We start from the raw sequence: 21,751 nt of genomic DNA, 5'->3' as shown, positions 1-21,751 counted from the left end.
AGTAGCAGTATTTTTGTAATCTACCTGAAAATTTATAGTGTGTGAATTTCCTCACCATCCAAGGTGTCTTGAGTAAGAGACAGCCAACTGGTTTCATGATGATCTTACCCTTACCCTGTGCTTCAGGAGTTCCAAGATGCCAAATCCTATAGAAGTACAAAGGAAGAAACAAGACCTACTTGCAGCTACTGAGTGCAGTCTATAGAAAGAGTCCCTCCATTTGTAAGCCATGCCTTCAAGGCAAAGTCAGACCTACAATTCATGCAAGTGAACTGGTTTAGATGAAGCAACTACAAAGAAGTATCTCATTTCTAAAAGCAAACCCATTCATAGACCAACCCCAAACTGCAGCAGTCCAACTCTTGAAAGGACAGCTATTCGAGGCCAAATAGCTTTTTCACTTTGAATACAAAAGGCTCATATTCAAGGTTGTGAGCTAGGTCTCCTCACAACAGACTGAGAGCAGCAGATCAGAGTATAGCACAAGTTTTCTCTCATCTCCAGACTTAAATGTAGAATTCTTGCAGAATAATCCAAGATGACCACAGCATCAAACTGGTGACATTCTTGGTTTCCCTCCCTTCTGCTTGTTCCCAAAATACTATCTCCCACATAAGGGCTTAATGCCTTTAGATGGTATCACACAATGACAGGTCTGGTTTTAATTATTGTACCAAAAATGTCCGAACTAGACAGAGTTCCTGAATAACACAAGATTTTTCATTAACTCACTGTCATGGCCTGCCCTATTTACCCTGGCAGTATATAAACCCTGCTTTAAAAAAAGCAATTTAAATTTAAGACATTGTCTTCTCCTACCTCTCCTTTAAAGGCTCTTTGCCTAAGTCAAGTAAAAGGGGTGAAAAGCACATGGTGTCCTGAGTAAGGGCATTTTGCAGCCCACTTCCAGCAGGTCAGAAGTTGAGCTCCAGGACCATCTTATAAACAGTCTTCTGTTTCTGGAAGAGGAAAAACTAAAATCCAAACAAATCATGTTTTCATAAAAAGAAAAATACAGAAGTCTCCCTAGGAAAACCTTTAGTGAAACAAATACACTAAGTTTTCAAACACTTTTGTGCTAGAGACACCAAACACCTCTTTGCAATTGTATCTAAGACACCTTGTGGCCATTTCTAAGAGATAACTTCAACCTTGGCAAAATACACCCGCAGCTTAAGTGCTTCCATGAAAAGCTTATGCAAACATGTACATAAACTGATAAAGACAGCATCTATAAAAGACCATATAATCTGATTTGTCATTGTGTACTGACCTTATTTCAAGTCAGTCTTCCTCATTCATGAATAAGAAAGCAGCAGTATGCAAGGATTCAGATGTTTCAATTTTTATTGAAAGTCATTCGGCCCTGCAATGTTTCATAACTATTTTAACTAAGGCAAATTGAAGAATGTTTACATTAACATTATTTTCATTAGCTGTAGTATGATATACAAATAGTCACATAAGCTTCAAATATGCAGCCTCATTTTACAGTCGTCCAGCTCTATTCTTCAATGCTTTCAAAGTTTTCCTCATGATTGGTGCAATTTCTTCAATAACAACAAAAAGAAGAGACCAGTTAGGATGACAGCAGTGACTGACTTAAAATGGTATTAACATAATATTAAGCATATATTAATAGACAGCAAGTTAAAACAATTATCTTTATAATCTTAGGAAATTCCATTTACTTTTGATAGGCTTCTTTCTATCTTGAGTCATTACTCTTGAGCTAGAGCTTCTACTGTTGCTAGTAGGGATTGGATCTGATGATGTGTTATTTCCGTCTCTGCTTTCTGGAACCCTTGTTCTTTTAAAATAAGGAAATAAGAAAAAAGTTAGTTTTTCCATATGGAACTACCATTTGCTCTGGCTCATTTTGGAGAAAAAAAATCATAAACATTTAAGACTTTACACCTCAAATACAGTATTTTAACAAGTCAGTTCTGTGGTACATTTAAAAATCATAGGATAATTCAGCTTAAAAGGGACCTCAGGTGGTCATCTAGTCAATTTCCATTCTTGCACAAATTTTCCAATTATTAGATTTCATGCATCTTATTTGTTTTTAAAATTAAATGATCAGAATTTGTGAGAGATCAAAATGTTTAGCAATAACATTGTGATTCATAATGCTCTATGTTCTACTTCGCTCTTTGTGTTTATTTTCCTCTTTGAACACAGCTGAACTGCTAACTAGCTCTCTGCCAGAAAATGAGGGCAAATTTACACAAGTTTTCTTTTTTTTTTTTTAAAAGTAGCAATGTCTAGGGAAAGGCATAATAACTAACCATAAATATTAGGTTGGGATCCTCAATCAACAGGACAAGGACAGAGGCAGTTGCAGATACAGAGCTGATGCCTACTGCTAAAGACAGTTAAACCAACACAGCATTAAAGTGTCAGCATGATGTCACCAAGCTGGGCAGCCTTGTATGCCTCAGAGCCAGTCACTGACGTCTGCTGCCAGTTACTGTATACTGCTGCACACTGAACTGCAAACAGCAGCCTGCTAGGGATGTGCACATCTGCCATAGGACCTTTTTAGCTCCTGCAAAACCAGCTTCTTCAGTGAAGATTTCAGCTGTACAAATTCTACAACCTGCAAAACTGACAGGTTTTCAGAGGACATGTTCAAAGCAATGAAGTTAAACTCACGGAGCCTAAACAAACTCTTGTTTCTCAAGGCAACGCAACAACCCTCTTATGGCTTCTTTCACACAACAGCAGTTCTTCCTAATTTATCATGCCTGAGAAAAAAAACATGCAGGGCTTTGAGTACATCATTCAGTTATGGTCCAGAGATTACTGGAGCAGAAAGGACACTTACACTGTACTTGAAGCACCTAAACTGGAAGGCTGGTCTGTCATAATACAGATACAACCTCCCGCAGGGCAACTGAAAGCAAAAGCCTAACTCAAAGTGCCTTAAGCTACTGCCTTGGTGGGGGACTATCTTTTCACTGAAAACAGCAACAGTATGGAAAGAAGCTTCCTAATTTAATCAGTTAAAGGTGCAGCTATAAAAAAACATCATATCTGGTGTAAAAGCTGATTTTAAGAAGTTCCTACATCCAGGCTGTCACTCCTACCCCATACCACCACCATCTTGAGCAGTAAGTTGAGGCTGCTCAACTAAGTCAAGCTCCTGAAATTCATAGAAAACACACTTTCCCATGGTTTTCTAGGGTTTTTTCCCCCCCCAATAAACTCAGGTCAGTTCAGTTATCTAGTTCATGTGCCTAAGACCAAACAGTTACTCAGCACAACTGCAGGCACTGCAGCATCAGAACAGAAACAACTTAAAATGACTCTCCTGACACGTTCAGCTATACTAAGTCAGTCTTACATCACATTTGCAACAGCTTAAGTTTATCCTCCCTGTTCCCAGCTGTCACTATCCATTCACATACTTGTCAACCTGCATAACTATTCCTTAATTCAGATTAGTGAAAAGTGTTCCACCTGCAGCCTCCCCAAAGGGATAATTTTGAGACAGCTAGTTGCAGAGCTGTTATGCCAACATGGGAACAGCCACATGCAATAGGGACAAGGAAGGGCACCATGCTTACCAGCAGCCACAGCAGAGCGAGTGACCACAGCTTAATATACCCACGTTCAGGCAGTATGAATACCCTTCATAGCTTTTATGGTCCAGCTGCTGGCATGTAGACCCATCAGCCCATGGGGTGCTCCTGAATCAAACTGCTGATTTTTCTTTCAGACAAGAACAGATATTCAAACAGTAAAAACCAGCAGTTTGTCTCCACATAGTTGAGAAGGGAAGAAAAGGTAGAGGCTGGTGCTACACCTGGTTTATCTCCCCGTTGCAGCCATCTTCTTGGATACAAGAGAGTTCATTAGGCTGGCAGGAACAGTAGGACAAATATCACATCTCAGCTTTGGTTCTCATGGCTGTTGAACTACTCTGAATTAAGATGTCAAAGAAAATTTGGCTTTGTGCTGTACAAAGGTAACATTTGAGGAACTCCAGTTTTCTGTTCCTCCAGTGATTAGTGTTGGCTACTGCTACAGACTGACTGTTCCAGACACTCCTTTAAAAGTTGCCAAAGCAGAAACCCACAATTAAGAGTATTAAAAGTTGCTGAGATTCACTCTGGTCAGCTGTATCACTCCAGACAGCTGACTGGGATTTTATGAAAGCAGGAGAACATGTGAGGCTACTAGGCAGGTTTATAAACACGAAACATCAACACTGGAATCTCCCAAGGATGTCAAGCAGCATTAGTGTAATCTGGAGGAAAACAACAGCATCCACTCACTCTCCAGCTAGGAGGGTGAATTCATCACTGGCACCGTGGAGAAATGTGCGATGACAATGCATACACGGCAGAGGAGCATGCAAGACTTAAAAGGCAAGTTAGTTTCTAGCCACTAGCTGCTAAAAAAGGAAAGTAAATAGAGAGCTATTTATAACTTCAAAATTATTTTGCCAGCAAGCTTTTGTACTGACAAAGACATCTAAACTCAAAAGCAGAGTACAGAACACTTACTTGCACTTCTCTATCGGATGAAGTTGGGCAACAGGTCCTGCTGTCCCATGGATTTCTTGCTTTCGGCGAATGTTCCTAGGTGGTTTTGCTGCACTGGTCACGTAAGCCATTTTTACTTGGCGGCCTAATACAGCAGCAAGAAGCAGAGGATATGCGACTTTTTTTTCCCCTTTATGTTCAAAACTCAGTTGATAATATGGTTGTGTGGCAATTTCTAAGTTTAAATTGGGGAAAGCAGAATCTGGTACCAAAGTACTAACTGAACCATGGCAAATCATATACAGACTGCATACAGCATTACTTCATATGAACTTTGGTATTTGTAATTACATTTGTACTCTTTGCATTGTTGCTTAGAATCCTTAGTCTAACCAGTAAGGTAAGACTGATCTACTGTATGCCGCAAGTATTATGCATTAATGTATCATATTAATGCATGTATTTATTTTTTGAGCAACTTGTAAATTAAAAGGAACAGTGTTCTTTCTTGATGTCTTCTCCTAGAGATACAGCATTAGTGCTCAGTGCAAATAAATCACTAAACCCTACATAGTAAGTGTCAAGAATAGCAGAAGAGACTGTGTTTTCTAAGTGGAAAAGCTAATCACAGATTTTACCTTTTGGTTTCTCAGACTGAGCTGAAAGAATATTTTTTGTAAGCATCTTCAGTTTTTCTTCTCTCTGATTGAACAGTCTCAAGTACATTTCACGCCAAGACTCACATTCCAGGAGGCTCTCATTTTTAAAATCTCTCTGGCAGTGTTTCTTCCACAAGTGGTCAGACTCTTCTGTAAACGCCTAGTTACAACACAAGATATCTTAAATCAAAGATTTAAAAACAACATTTTCAAGAGTACCTGTTAGCTGAGCCTATAGACAAAGCCCAATACCTCAGTGGAGAAAGGTGCAGAACAAATCCCACCACACATGTTCTCACAGGTAATCCCAACATGGAGCGTGACAATATCATGCAGAGATGCTGACTTCAGCGTAGAAACCACATAGCTTCAAATAGCAGAGCTTTATATTTGAGTTAATGAGCCATGCTTACAGGCTAGACTTGTGTTTCCAGCACAGGCTCAGGCCATACGAGCTCTCAACTTAAGGCATGCAGAGAAGTGGCCAACTTGCGCTATAAAGTCCTACACACTCAGAATCTCAACATCCAAATGCATCGTGGAGCTGAAGTCTTAACAGTGTAGCTAAGAAATCTACCACACACATTAAATCTCAGCCCAGATACATCCCAGCTGCTATGCTCTGCAGCCTTAACAGTTTGTTACTTGAACACAGTTGGTTCTATTATGACTTGCCCAGCTATTTCAATGGTAAATACTGTGGGGTTGGGTTTTTTTTTTCTTCTTATTTTTAGAAACAGAAATGCTCTTCTACCCACACTGGCTTTCGCTTAGTCATCAGTAATAATTCTCCCAAATGCTTTAAATCCTGACACTTGGGAAAGGGAGGCTTGATAATGACAGCTGAATTCAAAGAAATAAGTATGCAAGACAGAAAACCAGTGTAGCCCATGGAGAATCTTTATCAAAAAGGGTGCAAGGAAAGCAGAAACAGATGCCTCGTCCTCTGTGGTTCCCTGAATTTAACAAGGCAGAATTTACCGAATTACATTCCTCTATGCGAAACAACTGCTCTGGTGTGCAACGTGTTAGCACAGGCTCAAGAATTTCAAAGGGCACACCTCCTACTTCATGTAGTGCTACAAGAGAGGACAGTACTTTCAGTATCTCATTTATTTTACTCAGCGGGTAACACCACTCAAACAGTTTAAAAATAAAAATACAAGTTAATTTTAGCAAGCACTAACAGAACACATGTTTTGAAGTCAGGCTATGAAAATATTTATAAATCAGCAGTTCCATACCGACTGGCAGTTATATCTGAGGACGGATGAAGCATCTTTGAATCGCTATTGCCCTATCTTTACCAATGTGCATCACTCCCCTCTCTGCGTACACAAGGGAATGAACAATTTCTTGATCACTTATTCTAATTTATGTAAACAAACATCTCTGAGGGGGGAAAAAAACCAGCAGGCTTTTTGGCTTGTAATTTACAGGACATTGTATGTTAAAGTTGGAGCTTTAAAAAGGTAAGCTTTCAAAACAAAACTACATTTTAGCACAGCCATAAATCCATTCTTTTCAGTACCTTTCAACCTGCTCTGAGTTGCCATTTGTAGGGAGGGGCAATATCTTTTAGTAGGCTAGTCGTTGGCATGGAGAAAAAAAAAGAAGTGTGATACACTTCCAGGCACAGCCTGCTACAAACCCCTTAAAGTACTCACAGTCAATATTATTTTGAAGCACACGGATGCACTGTTCATACAGCGTAAGCATCTTTGAAAGACAGACTGTTTTAGAGCCGGAGTAAACTTGCATTTTAGAGTTCAGCCTTCGTCCTGTGAATTGAACTGTGTCACTGACTTGCTGGGGTGCTTCTACAGCAGGTGCTAGGAAAGCTGCAATCAAAACATCAGGCAGGGTTTCCTTTACCTCCTGACATTTTACAGTGCTTTAAACATTCGGCTTTGAGAGAAGCTACACAGCAGGTAAGACACATGTATATTCATTTTTCTTGAAATACAAAGTTACTGCATTACAGTTTGGGCCCCTTGCACGTATTTTGTTACAGAAGTCCATTCATCATCATCTAACACCAAGACAGCATGTATGTTGCAAGCGAGCTGCACCAACTCAAACCAGCCTTACATTATTTAGTTCAGGCCTAGATGAGCTGTATTCACATCTAGATTACTCTGTTACCAGTCTACAGCACATTATTGATCTTCCTGAGTTACCCTAGAGAAGCCAGAAGCTGCAATAGCAGTGATGGTTCAAGGCCAGAGTGATATGAAACCACTGAAACCTCAAAACCTGCTACGGAAGCCACTGGCACTTTGTGTCACCTACCTATAAAGATGCTAGCAAGTTCCTATGCCGAAGCTACACCTAGTGCTTCCTATATTTGTTTTACCTAAGATAATGTCTACTAAGGCTTTGCCTGCTACAAGGTATAGACAGGAGTAAAGATAGTGGAGCCTGTAGAACTACCACCTGATCTATGCCTTTCTCTACATCTGTGGGATCTATGCCTTTCTCTACATCTTCCTACATCTCTGGTAACCTTCCACAGTATTTCTTTATTCAGCGAGCAATAAGAGGTAAACCTTTTGTAACTCCCTTCAGATTTCAATATGATTTCTACAGACAAGAAAGTGGAGGTGAGGCATTTCTTTGCCATGGACAGATGAGCTAATAAAGTTTATTAGGAGAAGGGATAAAAATGTCTCTACATAGACCTGTAAAAACCTGCACTGTTTCACATTTATCAGCCTTGCATACAAGGCTGATAAATACTTTATATTTGTATACTTTATATAAGTACTTTGTATACTTTATATAAAGTATACAAAGTACTTGCATACTTTAACTTACCTTTAAAGTCTGCAGCATATGGGGGAGATGAGGTTGAGATGCCTGTCAGAAATTTAGGCAGTGGAGTATTAAGAAGATCTTGGAGAGACGCCACCTTGGCCTGTGCACAGTCAAGGAAACACTGCTTCAATATTACAAATTTGGGGTTACTGAGGCTTCAAATAAGCTACAAAAAAACCCTTAAGCAAACCCCAAAGTTAACTACGATAACTAGAATTATTGCTTTTCTGCACTAAAATTTACTCACTGGATCACTTTTCAGCATATCCTTTCATACTCTTACTTATCAAGACTACATCACAAAAGGAACTTAGTGGGATATTGACAATCAGTGCATAAAAAGAGATTAAAGAACCGAGCAGATGCGTTCAGCTAACAGGCTTTCAGATAAATCACTATTGATGTTAGAGGCGTGCAGTGAATGAGACAAACTGCAAGATGACAAAACCACAATTAAATGTTTAAAGGCAAACTAAATGCCATCCTGAAAGACAAGAAACAGCTTTATACCTGGTCCTATTAAGTCTCCTATATTGTGCTGGGTAAGCCATTTAGCCTAAAATTTCCACAGATAACCCTTTAAAAAGGGATTTAAAGATGCAACAGTCTAGTAAGTACAGGTCCCCACAAATGCTCAGCATTATGTGCAACATCTAAATTGGGTCTTGGGTGTCTGCCAGTTGTAAGCCAGGCACTTAAAGCCCAAAACTTGCATCTCCCTGAACTTCATTTGAGTACCTTTAATAACGTTTCACAACTGCTTGAGCATCCAAGATTTCTCCTCAAACAGTTTCTGCTAGAGTATCATACACAGGTCTCTACATTAATATTTCTCCATTTGGGACAGAAGATACCCCATTCAGATTGCAGATCTTCCACAATAAATAAAGCTTGGAGCTTTCACATGACAGTAAAGATAAAAGACTGAAGAGACTGCTAATTCCCAGCGCACAGAAGGGCTTCATTTAAAAAGTCTAATTAACACACATGTTGAGATCTACCTTGGCTCAGAAGAGCTCCTTAAGCTTCTTCCACTTCAAGGGACAAGGATAGTTCCCATTATGAACATGTATAAGCTATTTTTATATGCAATACTGTGGGGTTTACTTCAATGCATTAAAAGAAGAAAGTTCAGTTCCACTGCAGACCTTAACATTCACTATTAAAGAACCACTGACAAAACAACTGCACTATACACAAACAGCTGCTACAGTCACAAACCAGGCTGGTCAAGAATGGAAGAAGGGGACATCTTTCCAAAGGTAAGGACCTTTACTTCGCAGGTAAAAAGCAGATTAGCTGATATGGATCAAAGACTATTGCCATATTGGAAATCATCCTAAAGATACAAGACAAGTTGATTGTAAACTGCCAGTATGCAATAAACAATATTTTTTTTGCCCCAATTATTGGCAACTGCAATGCAGCTGATATGTCAGAGCCATGCAATCTGTTGCTTAAAATAGAGAGCTGAATTTCACTGAAAATAAGAGACCAAAGCACTTACTCATCTGCAGTTTATTTGCTATTATCTCAACCATGCAGTGGTTTACCTTTTTATTAGAAGTTTCTGATAGATCATCCTCACGTTTTTTTACATCTTCCTCTCCCTCTTTTGCATGAGAAAGTTTTGAAGTAGAACAAGCCTTCCTCTTTCTTTTTTTGGTAACCTGATCATAATTAAGATAAGATTCAAAAGACATAGTAGGAGGCTCAAATTCGTCATCACTAGGTAATTTGGCTTTGCTTTTTATGACAAGTTTTTGTTTTGTTTTTTTCACATGCTTAGGATTTTTCTGTTCAGAAGCATCCTTACTAGGCTTTTCCTTCAGGGGTGATAAGTCTTTATTGGCTACAGAGGAACACTGCTTTTCTGAAACTTTCTTGCTGTCTGTGTAGGTTGTCTCTTTGAAGGCACTTTCTTTAGCTTGAGCATTGGTACCCCGGGAAGCATGCTTAGAACCACTGCTGCTACATTCTTTATTATCACATTCTTTTTGAGGGTCAGAATCTCTACTTTGGTGGGTGTTTTCACTACAGGTACGTTGCTTATTCAACTTCTTAGAAATGGGAGCGCTACTGGAACTTCTGGAGGCCAGTACAGATGCTTTGGACTTCTCTGAAGGCTTAATCTCCTTCGAAACAGAAGATTTTGTCTCATGTTTTTCTTTTTCAGTATTTTGTTTTCCTCCTCTGTGACCACTGCAACATAAAATAAAAAAAAAAAGTCACATCCCATGCTACATCTGATGCTAAAGTCTTGAACAACCAATCTTTTCTACCTACATTAGTAAAATTAAAAGCATTAAATCACACCATGTGTCATAATTTTACAAGACCCAGAACTGTGCTCTGCTGTGCTCTTATTCTTCCATTATCAGTGCAGAACCCCAAAGCAGCAGCTCTTGGGTCCAGCACCACTAAATACTGCAACAAGAATTGACAGCAAGACAAGTAGGGACTAGGGACTTAACCATCAGTAGGAAAACATGCCTGACACAGTATTATTTGCTTATAACATGTTGGATACCACTTTTTACACAAGTTTCCCTGCATGCTTTATAACACAGACATGGTCCTTGAAATAAGTAGGAGGCAGAGAATTTACGACATGCTCTGTGGGTGATACAGATTACAACAGGCCAGCCTTTATGCTTTGCTTATCATGGGTTCTGGTATTTCACTTTCCTGTCGTTTGAACAAATTCAGATTTAAAATGCACTATTTAGTCAATCTAAACCTTTGGTTTTCTCAGCTCAACTGCCTCAAATTGTCAGAGGTCTGCAAAACATCTAAAGCACAGTCAGCCTGGCCATGGCAGTGGTGGCCACTTCATTCTGAGAAGAAATCGCATCTCTTCAGTGTGACTCCTCCAACATTGGAAGCCCCTCTCAGTCCACAAGAACATTATAGGAAAGCCCTCTATACAACCACCTCTATACAGCTCACTGGAGAGCTGCCTCATTTAACACCACTCTGGGGAAGAAAGAGCAAGCTTCCCACTTCCCTGAAGAAATCCAGAGCAGTGCCCATCACTGGCTTAGTCCTGCTTGCATCAGCTGGGACCTAAGAACTTGTGCCAGTCAAAAAAAGACAGCTGAAGTCTTTGAGTGCTGGCTGGCTAATTGACCAATACTTGTTGCTCTGATTTGTTTTCGGATATTTTATAAAAGACAGACTCATTTCTTCCATTCAATTTATGCATTTGTCCTAATGCATATTTGTCACTCCAAACACTTTCCTAAGCTTTCCAAACTGTATTTTATAAAGTTATACCACAGTATAATTAACTTTCAGAAAAAAGTTCACACCTACCTTTTATTTTCTGGAGGAATAAGTTTTTTCCATTGTTTTACCAGGGTTTTAGCTACATTCCCAGCAGTGGCATGTTTCCTAAAACTGTTCACTGTTTTGCCTATGCCAGTTTCCTGTTGAAGACAGTGCAAGAAAGATGGGCAGAATAAATCACAACTATCATACCAAAAAAAACCTTCTCTAAAACTACTACAAAACAGTATTAGCGTAGTAGTCAGAGAAGTCTTATGCAGCTAAAGAAATAATAAATGCATTCTTTGTACTGCAAACAGAACTGAAGAAAAGGTAAATATTTATAACCAAATATGGGGAACAAAATGCAGTCTTAGTTCATAAAACTAAGATAAGCCATTTTCCTCCATTAAATGTATTTATTTCAGGAATTTCACTTGGCTCAAGTGCTCATGCCCACAAAACGCATACTGCTCCAGTAAGTTAGATTACTCAATTCAAATTTAGGCTTACAGAGGTACCTTTTAGCATGTTAGAGAGCACATATGATGGATGTATTCTAATCTAAAATGCATCTCAACCAGGATTAGTATGGAGTAGAGGGGCCAGAGGACCAGAGTTCATATGACTAAACTCAGTCTCAGTTTCCCCCACAGGGAGGGGGGAAAAAAAAAAAAAACAACAAACCAACCTTGAGATTTAAAACCTTTGTTTTAAATGTCATTTTGTTTTCCCCCAGTACAATTATTTTCACATTACCATTGTGCCTTCAAATCTTGCTCCAGTGAGTTTTATGTTGTTTAAGCACAACTATCTTGCAGACTTTGAGTGTCTAAGTATCACAGGTGATTTTTTTTTAATCCTGGATTATCAGTAACTATCTCCGATTCATGAACTCTCACCTTTAATATGCATACAAAACCTGGAATTCACTAGGTTAGCAGCAACCTGTTAATGCTTTTTGCTAACTACTGAAATGATACTTCTGTGAAGTCTCAGCAAGAGCTATACACATGCTACTCCCACATAATTGGCTCACACCTTAGAAAGGGCTTCCTTAATTTCACTTTAAGGAGATTTAGCTTCTATATAATTTTAGCAATACTGGTTTGGTAGGTCAGTGTATTGCAAATAGATGCAAGAAATTTGGTGGGATTATTTCCTAAAGCTATTTATGTTCTTCAAATGCATTAAAAATACATGGAGTCCTCAGTTGTAAGACATCTCTTTCTTCTACTTGACTTGAAGGCTTCCATCAAAGTTTGTCACATAAAATCTGCAAGTCCGCTGGGAACGTTAATTGTCTGCAGAAGCCCTTTGTCATTTTTAACAGCTAATTGCAATATGACATTATTTTGATTTCCAATAAAAATATATAAATATTGCTGTATTCCAGTAGAAGTCTACCTGTGTTTAGGTAGACACAGGTAGACACCTTTTTGCCTGAATAGGCCAAATCTTAATTACCATATTTTTCTCTTACTCTTCAAAGAACTCTCTCACAAAAACCACATTTTTTTCTTCTTCCCAAAATACAGACACATTGCTCATAACTAGAAGCTTCATAGATCAGTGTGAGAATTTCCAATATAAAGTTTTATAAGATACAGCTTGGATAAGGATACAAGTCACAAGTATCATTATGCTCTAACTTGGGATGACTGCTCTTTAAATGCAAGAAACTAACTTTGAGCTGCTGATAAAAGACAGAAGATTTAGACAACTGACCTAAAGAAGGGTTCACCCATATTTGCTTAGTCTTAAGCATTGACTTGAAAGCAGTTTTACAGTGAGAAGAAACCAACCCTGAGTAGCAAAGTGTTCTCTATATGCTCAGATTCCTGCCCAGTACTATCACTGTTGGTACAATACTGCATTTGTCAAGTTGTATGCCCAGCTTCCAGGTGGCTTTTGGAAAAGGCTCCATGGTTCCTTGTACAGAGCTCTAAAATCATGATTAAGAGTCAAAATTACAAAATGCAACAATGTTCACTGCTTCTATGATTGTAGACCCCTGACATTTACACAGTAATTCACTATGGAAGAGTTTAATGCATTATTGGTCACTTACCACTAGAATATCCAGTGATATATCCAAATCCCGTAGTACCTTAAGTGTTTTTATAATCTGGAAAGAAACATTAGATTTTTTTTTTAAACAAATATTCATAAGTTCTATTCTGTTTTTCTCATCCTCATTCACATGTTTAATCCAAAAATACTCAACAGCGTTAAGAGGAATATCCACTAACTCCAGGAAAACGTAAGCACTCCTTTACTGCACATCAGGGCTGTACTTGAAGTCTGTGCTGTGAACCAGTACAGTTCTGCCAATCCCCCAATTTCAGTAACACCAGAAAATCCAGTAGGTATGAGTTCACCACTGCAGAGATTACATTAAAGATCAATAACACAGTAGTACAGGCTACATATATATGCCCACACTCCTTGTGTAGCAGTGACCCTCATTTGTCACAGAACCGATAGAAAAGCTGCATTATGCAGAACCAGCACCATGCAAAAAGCAGCAGGTCTCCAGTCAGCAGCACCACCCCATCAGCCCAGGCCAAGAAAGGACAATAGAGCTGGTGGGAGCCCAGTTTGCAAAAAGTAAGGTTTTGAAAACTTAACTGCAATTTGTACATTGACAAAATGAGCTCAAACTAGAACAGCTGTTTTGTTTTGCACTGACAAAGTGTACACCTCTTACAAAACTCAAGATTTCCATCAAAGCAGGAAAGAATTTTTCAAATACAAAATGGCTCATCTTCCTATGAAAAGTGGTTTAATAACACAAAAGCCCCATTTATAAGCAGAGTATAAATTTCTTTGGCAATATAATACAATTTCTTTGGCAATGGGTATACAGCACCCCAGAGTCTTGCAGCTGACCACACACAAGCAATTTGCCTTATCTTTCACGAACTTCCATGACGCTATGTTATGTAAATGACAGAATTAATGTGGAACTGAAGTAACACCATTTCTTAAGGCTTTCACAAAGCCTGGAATACTAATCAAGTTTTTCAGATCATTGCCATTTCTAAATGCACTGGCAGGAACCTGCAGGAATGCAAAACAGACTACCCAGAAATGTTTGAACTATAGTAACAGCTAAGATAACTTAAATAACTGACAAACTGTCATTTATCGTATTAGATATTCCTTCTGAAATGGTGTTGCAGGAGATAGAAGAGGTACTAAAATAAGTGAGTAGGAAACTTGAAGAAACAATTTACAAATATCACTGGGGGGATATTTTTCCCTACTGTCATTCTAACTTTCATTGTTCCTATAATGCATTAGTAGTGGCATCCCACACTTGACACTGAATTTCATTGTGTACGGTAAGCTCTATCTACATGCCTGGCATGCAGTTTTTCCTGTAAGACATCCACCCTGCAATAGTGTTTGAGACCTAGAAAAGTACAGGAGAAATGCTTCACAGCCTGGGAAAACATGAGAAAAGCTGTAACAGTAAGACATACACCTAGGACCAGAGGTAACAAATCAACTTTCTCCCAAAAAGTTCAGCTAACTACAAAATGGCAGGATACCTACAAAAAGGCTTCCTGACCAAAATTTTGGAACCAGTATGAAAGCCATGTGAGGTTCTGCTTATCTCCTATTTAAGGATAAGATACTCCCTGAGCCAGCAAGTTGAGTCAACAATATATGCAATTAAGTTAAAAACAAATTTGCATCTCAAGAGAACTACTCTTCCTTTTGAGGACAATACAAGCTTAACATTTATCTTTTTTTCAGACACTTCACAGGTATAGACTACGTATTTTGTGAGCTGAAGACTTCTTCTAAATAAACCCCATCAGGAAGCGTGTTGCAAAGATGCTTAAGTAAAACAATTGCTCACAATATTAATCAAAATCATTAGAAACTATGTTATCAGTGTCAGGTTAGTTAATTTTCTTATTTAATTAAAAATATATTCCCATTCATTTAATTTATTTTGCAATCAAAAGGACATAACCCATTGCTGAGGAGATATATTGTGCTATATAGGATGACTAGATACTCAAGCAGTGCAAACTACTGGGAATAAATCCTATAGCACAAAGACAAGCCTATACACAGAAGAATATTAAAAGATGTTTTCATCAAGCTGCAAGGAGAATGGGGGTTTTGAGTGTTTCAGACTAAGTTAATTCATAAAGCCGAGTTCATTTCAGAAGAACAGATTCAGGAAGCAGGCAATTACTATTCATACAACTTCAAAGCAACATGCTAAATTACAGAAGTACCTAGATAACAAGCATGTCTGAAAACAGTCAACACGTTTTAATGAAAGACAAAACTGCCAAAGTTTTCGAAACCAAAGACTACACTGTTCATTTTGCTTTCTTGAAATGTACATCACATTGGGCAAATTAAGACAAACAAGAGAGTTCCATTAAAAAGAAAATAGAAAGCACTGATCAAAACCTCTGACAATTCTTTTAGGAGGAGCAACCCTGATCCCTCCACAGCAGGGAGCCACTTAGGCTGCGGTGAGATGAGCAGCTTTGCATGTACAGGACCACCAAACGAGAGATGCTCCATTTGCCTTGTACTGTAACTGGGCAATATAAACGGCAGCATCCAGCCTGCCGGTAGGAATCATCCATCTCTGAGCCCTTGGCATTCACCAGGAAACAAGCAAATGTGATTTGTGGCAAACATCAGTAACAGCAGAGAAACTTTGTATTTGTCCTATTTGCTGGAGAGTTTTGATTTCCCTATTAAAGACTAGGAGGGGCTGTTTGCTTTTTAAAGCACAAATACCAAGCTCCAATACCTATCAGACTTTGGTAAAGGCCACAGAAAGGTATATTGTGAAACATCAGACACAGTAAAGCCCGTCACTGAAACTAAAGCTTGTTAGAAACACGAACTCTTGTGTCATTATATTTATATGGCAGACTGTTACATTTATTACATAAAATAAGACAAAAAGTGAAAGTCATTTATCTGAAGTCTGTTCTGAGCAGGCCTTCAAAAACAAGATGAAGATTGACTGTTGAGGTGCCTTGCTCTCTCTAACCATATCTTTTACCATAGCACTTGTAGCCCGTCTGGCTGCTCATATCTCACTGGACTGTACTCAGTAATTTTTCCCCAAGTCCTTCCATATACACACAATACCTATGTAACCCTCCACTGGTTTTCAAGCTATTTTACCTTGTATACCACTATCAACTATACCCTCACGGAAAAACTATACTGACTTTAAGAGAGATGGTAAACTTTATTAAAAAAAAAAACAACTATGAAAAACATAAAAGTTATTTCTATATATGATTCCTGAACTGTTCTATGCAATTCCTAAACAAATCCTGATTTCTAGAAGATGAGTCAAAGCCTTTAGGATTGCTGTTTTTCCAATAAATGGCATTCCAAGCAAGCCCAAGATACAGGTCTTCATGCAATGTAAACAGACAACAGAAGCAGAGCCCTATGGACAAACTGAGAGCCAGCACACACATACTAGTGTGAGACAAAAGCAAAGGTGACAATAGTAGGAGCAAGAGTGAGCGAAGAGGAAGGGGAGGAGGGAAAGCAGGCAGGCATTCAGAAAGCAGAGGACAAAGGTAATGAATAGGTAAGAAGCACGTGAGCAAGCAACATTTTCCAGAGTCAAAACTGAAAGCAGAGTGATGATAACAACAGATCCCAGGTACACTGAGTCTGGTCTTTTCCCACTGCATCAGTGCTGCTCCAGCCTCCCTTTTATGAGTGTTGTACAGTCACCTCACTTTACCTAGCTGAGCCTGGACCCTCAGGAAGGATGGGACCCATTAACAGGTCCCTAGGCCATCTGCTGTCAAGGGACTGACTCAACATTTCACCACAATAACTCCTTCTTGCTTTCTCTCCTTCTCTCCTCTTCCTCACTCACTAGCTGCATCTCTCTCTCTCAAAGAGATCCTTATGGTTATTTAGCCTGTTCCCTTCTACAACACAGCACGTGAAATTTCACCAAGTGGTAAATCCACATCAGGTCCGTAACTTCTGGCTGAGCTAGACAGCTCATTTGAAAGAGTACCAGGACTTTGAAGACAACACATTAGAAAACCCCAATACATTCACAAGCAAGTCATTCCTATGCCCTCAGTAAAAAAAAAGAAGTTCCCCTAAAAAAATTGTCTAGTTTTGCTTTCAGCAACTGAATGTCATGATCTCTTTCTGCTAAATAAAGAGATCTTCTTCCAAACATCTTACACGACACAGAAATGTAAACACTAATCACACACTTTACCTTTGTTCTTTATTTTCAGTAAGTGGCTATAGCTCTGGCTAGCATAATTCTCGAACTGTCTTACTATCTTTCCAGCTTGGCAGCATTGTTTTTAAAAACAGTCCCCAGAACAGGACATAATATTCCTGTAATTGTCCCTCTAATACCATATACCGGTAATAATATAACTCTGCTAAGCTACCCAAAGATAGCATTTATTCCATAAGCCACTGCATTGTACTGCAATTTCATGCTCAACCAGCAATACATCAGAGCCCCAAATCATTTTCTGAGTCAATGCTTTCCAAAATACAGTCTCCTATCCTGAGTGACCTATATTCACAGCTCCCAGCTGTGACTTTCCACTGAGCCGTGTCAAAATGCGTGTTGCCCAAATGAATGTGGCCTAACACATAATCAAAGTTGGTTTCTAGAAGAGTCTCTCTGCATTTGACACAAATTACTTTAGTATTCATACTATTTCCCTACAATGCTTGCTGTCTTCTAAATTAAGAAAGATTTGAGCAGCATCATGTCAAGAACAGATGCATAATCACCTCCCACCCCCAAAAAAAGCCACCACAAACCTACAACCAAAGCCACAAAACACCATTGTTTTCTGATGAGGTCTGGCACTTATTTTTGGTGAGTGCAATTGAAATCCATTTTATGTATTGCATCAGGTCCATAACATTGCTACTGTAATCAGCATCATACAGAAGCAAGTCAAATGCCTTAAGAGACTTGCATATATTTATGACAGTTACTGTCAGCTGAATATAATTTGAGATAAATTTGGCAGTACATATCTACATAAAGTCTCATCGAGTGGCATGGATCATGGCACCATCCTTTAATTCTACACCAATTACATCTCATATGCAACATCATGCAGCTGCTCAACACATTCCTTCATGATTAATGTCAATGAAGACCATTTCATTTACCTGTATAAACAATAGCACAGTTGGGTTTTTTTCCTGTCCTGCTGAACTTCCCTAGTACCTTGAGCATCATTCAATACCTAAATCATTAGTTCTGTTCATTCTTTGGTCAAGTCTCTGAAAACTCACCAGGGTAGCTATCAAACCTCGCACATTAAGAAGCTTTTGACATGAACAATCAATGTTCTACATCTTCCCTGGTTACTATCAGATCAGAAAGTATTTAGCAATTATTAAAAAGTGCCAAGACAAATATTATTCTCAAGTATGGAACAGAAATATTTGACAACACCAACACTTACCTACATACATATCTGTAATATTGATTTATTACTCTTTCCACACATACCCAAAACTTTCCTCTTTGCCTTTAAACATAACCACATATTTTCTAATACTAGATTTACCTTTCATTAGCAGTGCATTTTATGACTGACAATTTACAGCTATCAGTTTCTCACTTCCCTTACCACTCCTTAGCCACTGTTATCCGTAAATACTTCTAATTCACTAGACACAGTTTTACCAGGGACAGCAGAAGTGCTGCAGCACCACCATTAGTCCCATTTTATGCAGCACCTGCTTGCAGTCATGCCACATAAAACCTGTGCATCTCCTCCCTTAACAAAGCCAAATCTGCCAGGGCTATTCACATTTTTCACTTGAGTTGAATGTGTTTTGAAACTTACTGTTTTGGGATCACTTAAAAATTAATTACCTCTAGAATTGTTTATTTCTTTTCCCTTTCAATCTCTTGTTCAGAATAGCATATCAACACCAACCCCAAGTATTAAAAAATTCAAAGACTATAATATCTGATCACTTCTGTAGCACAAGAAGTTTTAGGTTCATTGAACTGCAAATTAAAACATCTGAAGAAGCACCTGCACAGATATTTGCATTTTGGAGAGATATAGCCTACAGCGCTGGCATTCAGGAAGATAAACCCTTATTGGCTAAGAAATGTCCTATATATGCATACACGCACACAGTAGATATGATTAATAACTAAGCTTTTCAAGTTCATTAACTACCAAATACAATGCAGATTAAATTTTACTGCCGCCCTCTGCCTCCAAATACTTCCAGTATCAAGTTTTAATATCTTTGAAATCTGTCCTGGCAAATGCGTTCTGTACTTTCAAACTGAATTCAATGCTCCAAAAAACCCCCCACCTTTCTGAATACACCTTCTTCAGTCAAATGTGATTTATTACTTCGTAAAACACTGAGGCCGATTTGGCACATACTGCTTTGCTTCCATTTCCTTCAGGGTCCAGGCCGCCACTCAGAGAGCGGAGGGTGTCTTCTTCCCCCCTCCGCCCTGGAGCCTGTGCTTATCTCCCCGTCTGCCTCTGATACCTCGAGAGTGTCAAGCGCAGCTTCCGTAGGCTGCTCCGATCCATCTCCCCACTGATGCTTGCTTGCTTCAAGCATTCCTTATCTAGTCCTTGCAGCTACTGAGCAGCCCCGCTACCCTACAGGGGTTGTTTAATTTCTTTCAGAGATAAGAGCAGCTTTGTCTTGCACCAGGAATAACAATGCAGGGTGTGACAGCTCCCACTCCTCTTGCTGTGTGCCGTTAGAACAAAGCACAAACACCTATTTCACGGAGAAAAGCTCTTATGAACATAGAAATTAGCACCCCAGCTGCTGTGTTTTGATCTTCCGGCCACACTGACAAGACATCACATAACCAGCACTACGTGTTATATGTAATGACATGACACTGAGTTTTGATTGCCCTTCTCCTCCTCACCTGACTGCACGCAGGGCCTCTTGGTCACCCACAGAAAGCTTTATCCCTTACCCACCCGGGAAATAACCACGCATGACCTGACCACTACCTGACCTTCAACCCCTCCCGGTCGTATCAAGGGAGGGAAACAAAATGGAGACCCAGGGCCGGAGTCTGACACGCAGGTTCCCCCTCGGCGGCCCAACGCCCCTCTCCCTGCCCGGCAGGGCCGGCAGCCAACGCCGAGGGGGCACAGCGGGAGGGGGGCAGCGCGGGCCCGGATCTCCTCAGCGCGGCGAAGGCCAGCGGGCTCAGCCGGCCCCACACGGGGCTTCGCCCGCCAGAGGCACCGCCACACCCAACGTCACTCGCACGGCTGCTGCGTTACACATGTACACGTAAACATATGTAATATACGTTAAGAGACCGGGGCAGCCTCCTGACGCCCCGAGCGGACCCCCGCCTTGCTCCGCTGGAGCCAGCTCGGCCCCGGAGCCGATACCTCCTCGGGCTCCTGCGCGCAGGCGAGCCGCTCCTTCAGCTCCAGCACCCTCCGCGCAGCGCTCCGCCCCTCCGCCATGGCACCGAACCCGGCTGCCCCTCCTCGCCCTGCCCCGCCCGGGCCGCTCAGCCCCCGCTCGCCACTCTTGTAGCAGCGCCCGCCGCGCTATAGGCGGCGCCGTGGCCGGGCCCGGCTGGGCCAGGCCGTGCCTCAGGGGCGCGGGCCGGTGGCCGCGCCTCGCCCCGTCCCCGCCGGGGCCAGCGGTCGCCCCTCAGGCTCTCTGCCCCTCGCCGTGCCGCCTCACGCCTACGTCTGAGCTTTTCCCGGGGGTTTCATGGAGGGAGTCGATGGGCAGGGCCTGAACCACGCCGGGGCCCAGCTGACAGGCGGTGCAGGCAGCCGCGTCCCAGGCGCGGGCCTGAGCTCTGCTCTCCTGTCCCGTGAAGGCAGGCGCAGCCGACAGGGCCCGACCCAAAGCGGCTTTTCCGTCCCGGGCTGTTTGCTGATAGCTGCAGCTGACCTGGTTGGTTGCTACCAAACTATCTGCAATAATAAAGACTACATGGTTTTCTTTGTCTGCCTCCCAGCTTTAAACACAGTGTGGTACTGAAGAAGCACAGCTGTAATTGAAGTAAGCCCATGGGGGGGGGGGGGGGACACCAGCAGCCTGCCCTGAGAAGCCATGGCAGGTACTCCTACCCTGCAAGAGCAGCAAGGTCGGTCCGTCGGTACAGCCGTGCCAGCCTTGGGACAAGCCGTGAGAGGTCTCTGCCCCGGGGTGCTCCAGGTGGTAGGTGGGACACCGTTAGCATCACAGTCATTTGCACTTGCTCTTGCAAACTTGTTGGGTTACCTGGAGGTAATTATAAGGTCTGTGGCGTTTCTATTGCCCGTGCGTGGCTGTAAGGCTGCTTAGCACAACGTTAAGCACAACAGCACGCGTAGGGGTAGCGAGGCCAAGCCCATGAAGACAAGACGTGACTGGTGCCCACAGGCACCCTACTGCAGTCCTAACCTGCAGGTGAAGGCAGCGCTCAGGCTGAAGAAGGCATCCTTTTCTTGCTGTCCTGCCTTATTTACAGCCTGATGGCTAATGCTT

The 21,751-nt window shown here is 40.9% G+C and overlaps 1 protein-coding gene across 1 annotated transcript; it reads right to left on the bottom strand.

Annotated features, from left to right (window-relative positions):
* Positions 1–1,483: 1,483 nt before the first annotated feature.
* On the bottom strand, positions 1,484–13,491 carry LOC142407652 (elongin-A-like). The gene is given in 11 exon segments (XM_075497280.1): positions 1,484–1,507; positions 1,510–1,550; positions 1,692–1,810; positions 4,515–4,638; positions 5,132–5,312; positions 6,134–6,231; positions 6,820–6,993; positions 7,970–8,069; positions 9,523–10,171; positions 11,285–11,397; positions 13,308–13,491. Coding segments are annotated over 11 exon segments (1,722 nt in total). The 5' UTR covers positions 13,407–13,491.
* Positions 13,492–21,751: the final 8,260 nt, after the last annotated feature.

This window comes from Mycteria americana, chromosome 3 (genome assembly GCF_035582795.1).
Source record: "Mycteria americana isolate JAX WOST 10 ecotype Jacksonville Zoo and Gardens chromosome 3, USCA_MyAme_1.0, whole genome shotgun sequence".
NCBI classification, from domain to species: domain Eukaryota; kingdom Metazoa; phylum Chordata; class Aves; order Ciconiiformes; family Ciconiidae; genus Mycteria; species Mycteria americana.
The sequence above is the reverse complement of the archived record's forward strand: the minus strand, read 5'-3'. Positions and strand labels throughout refer to the sequence as shown.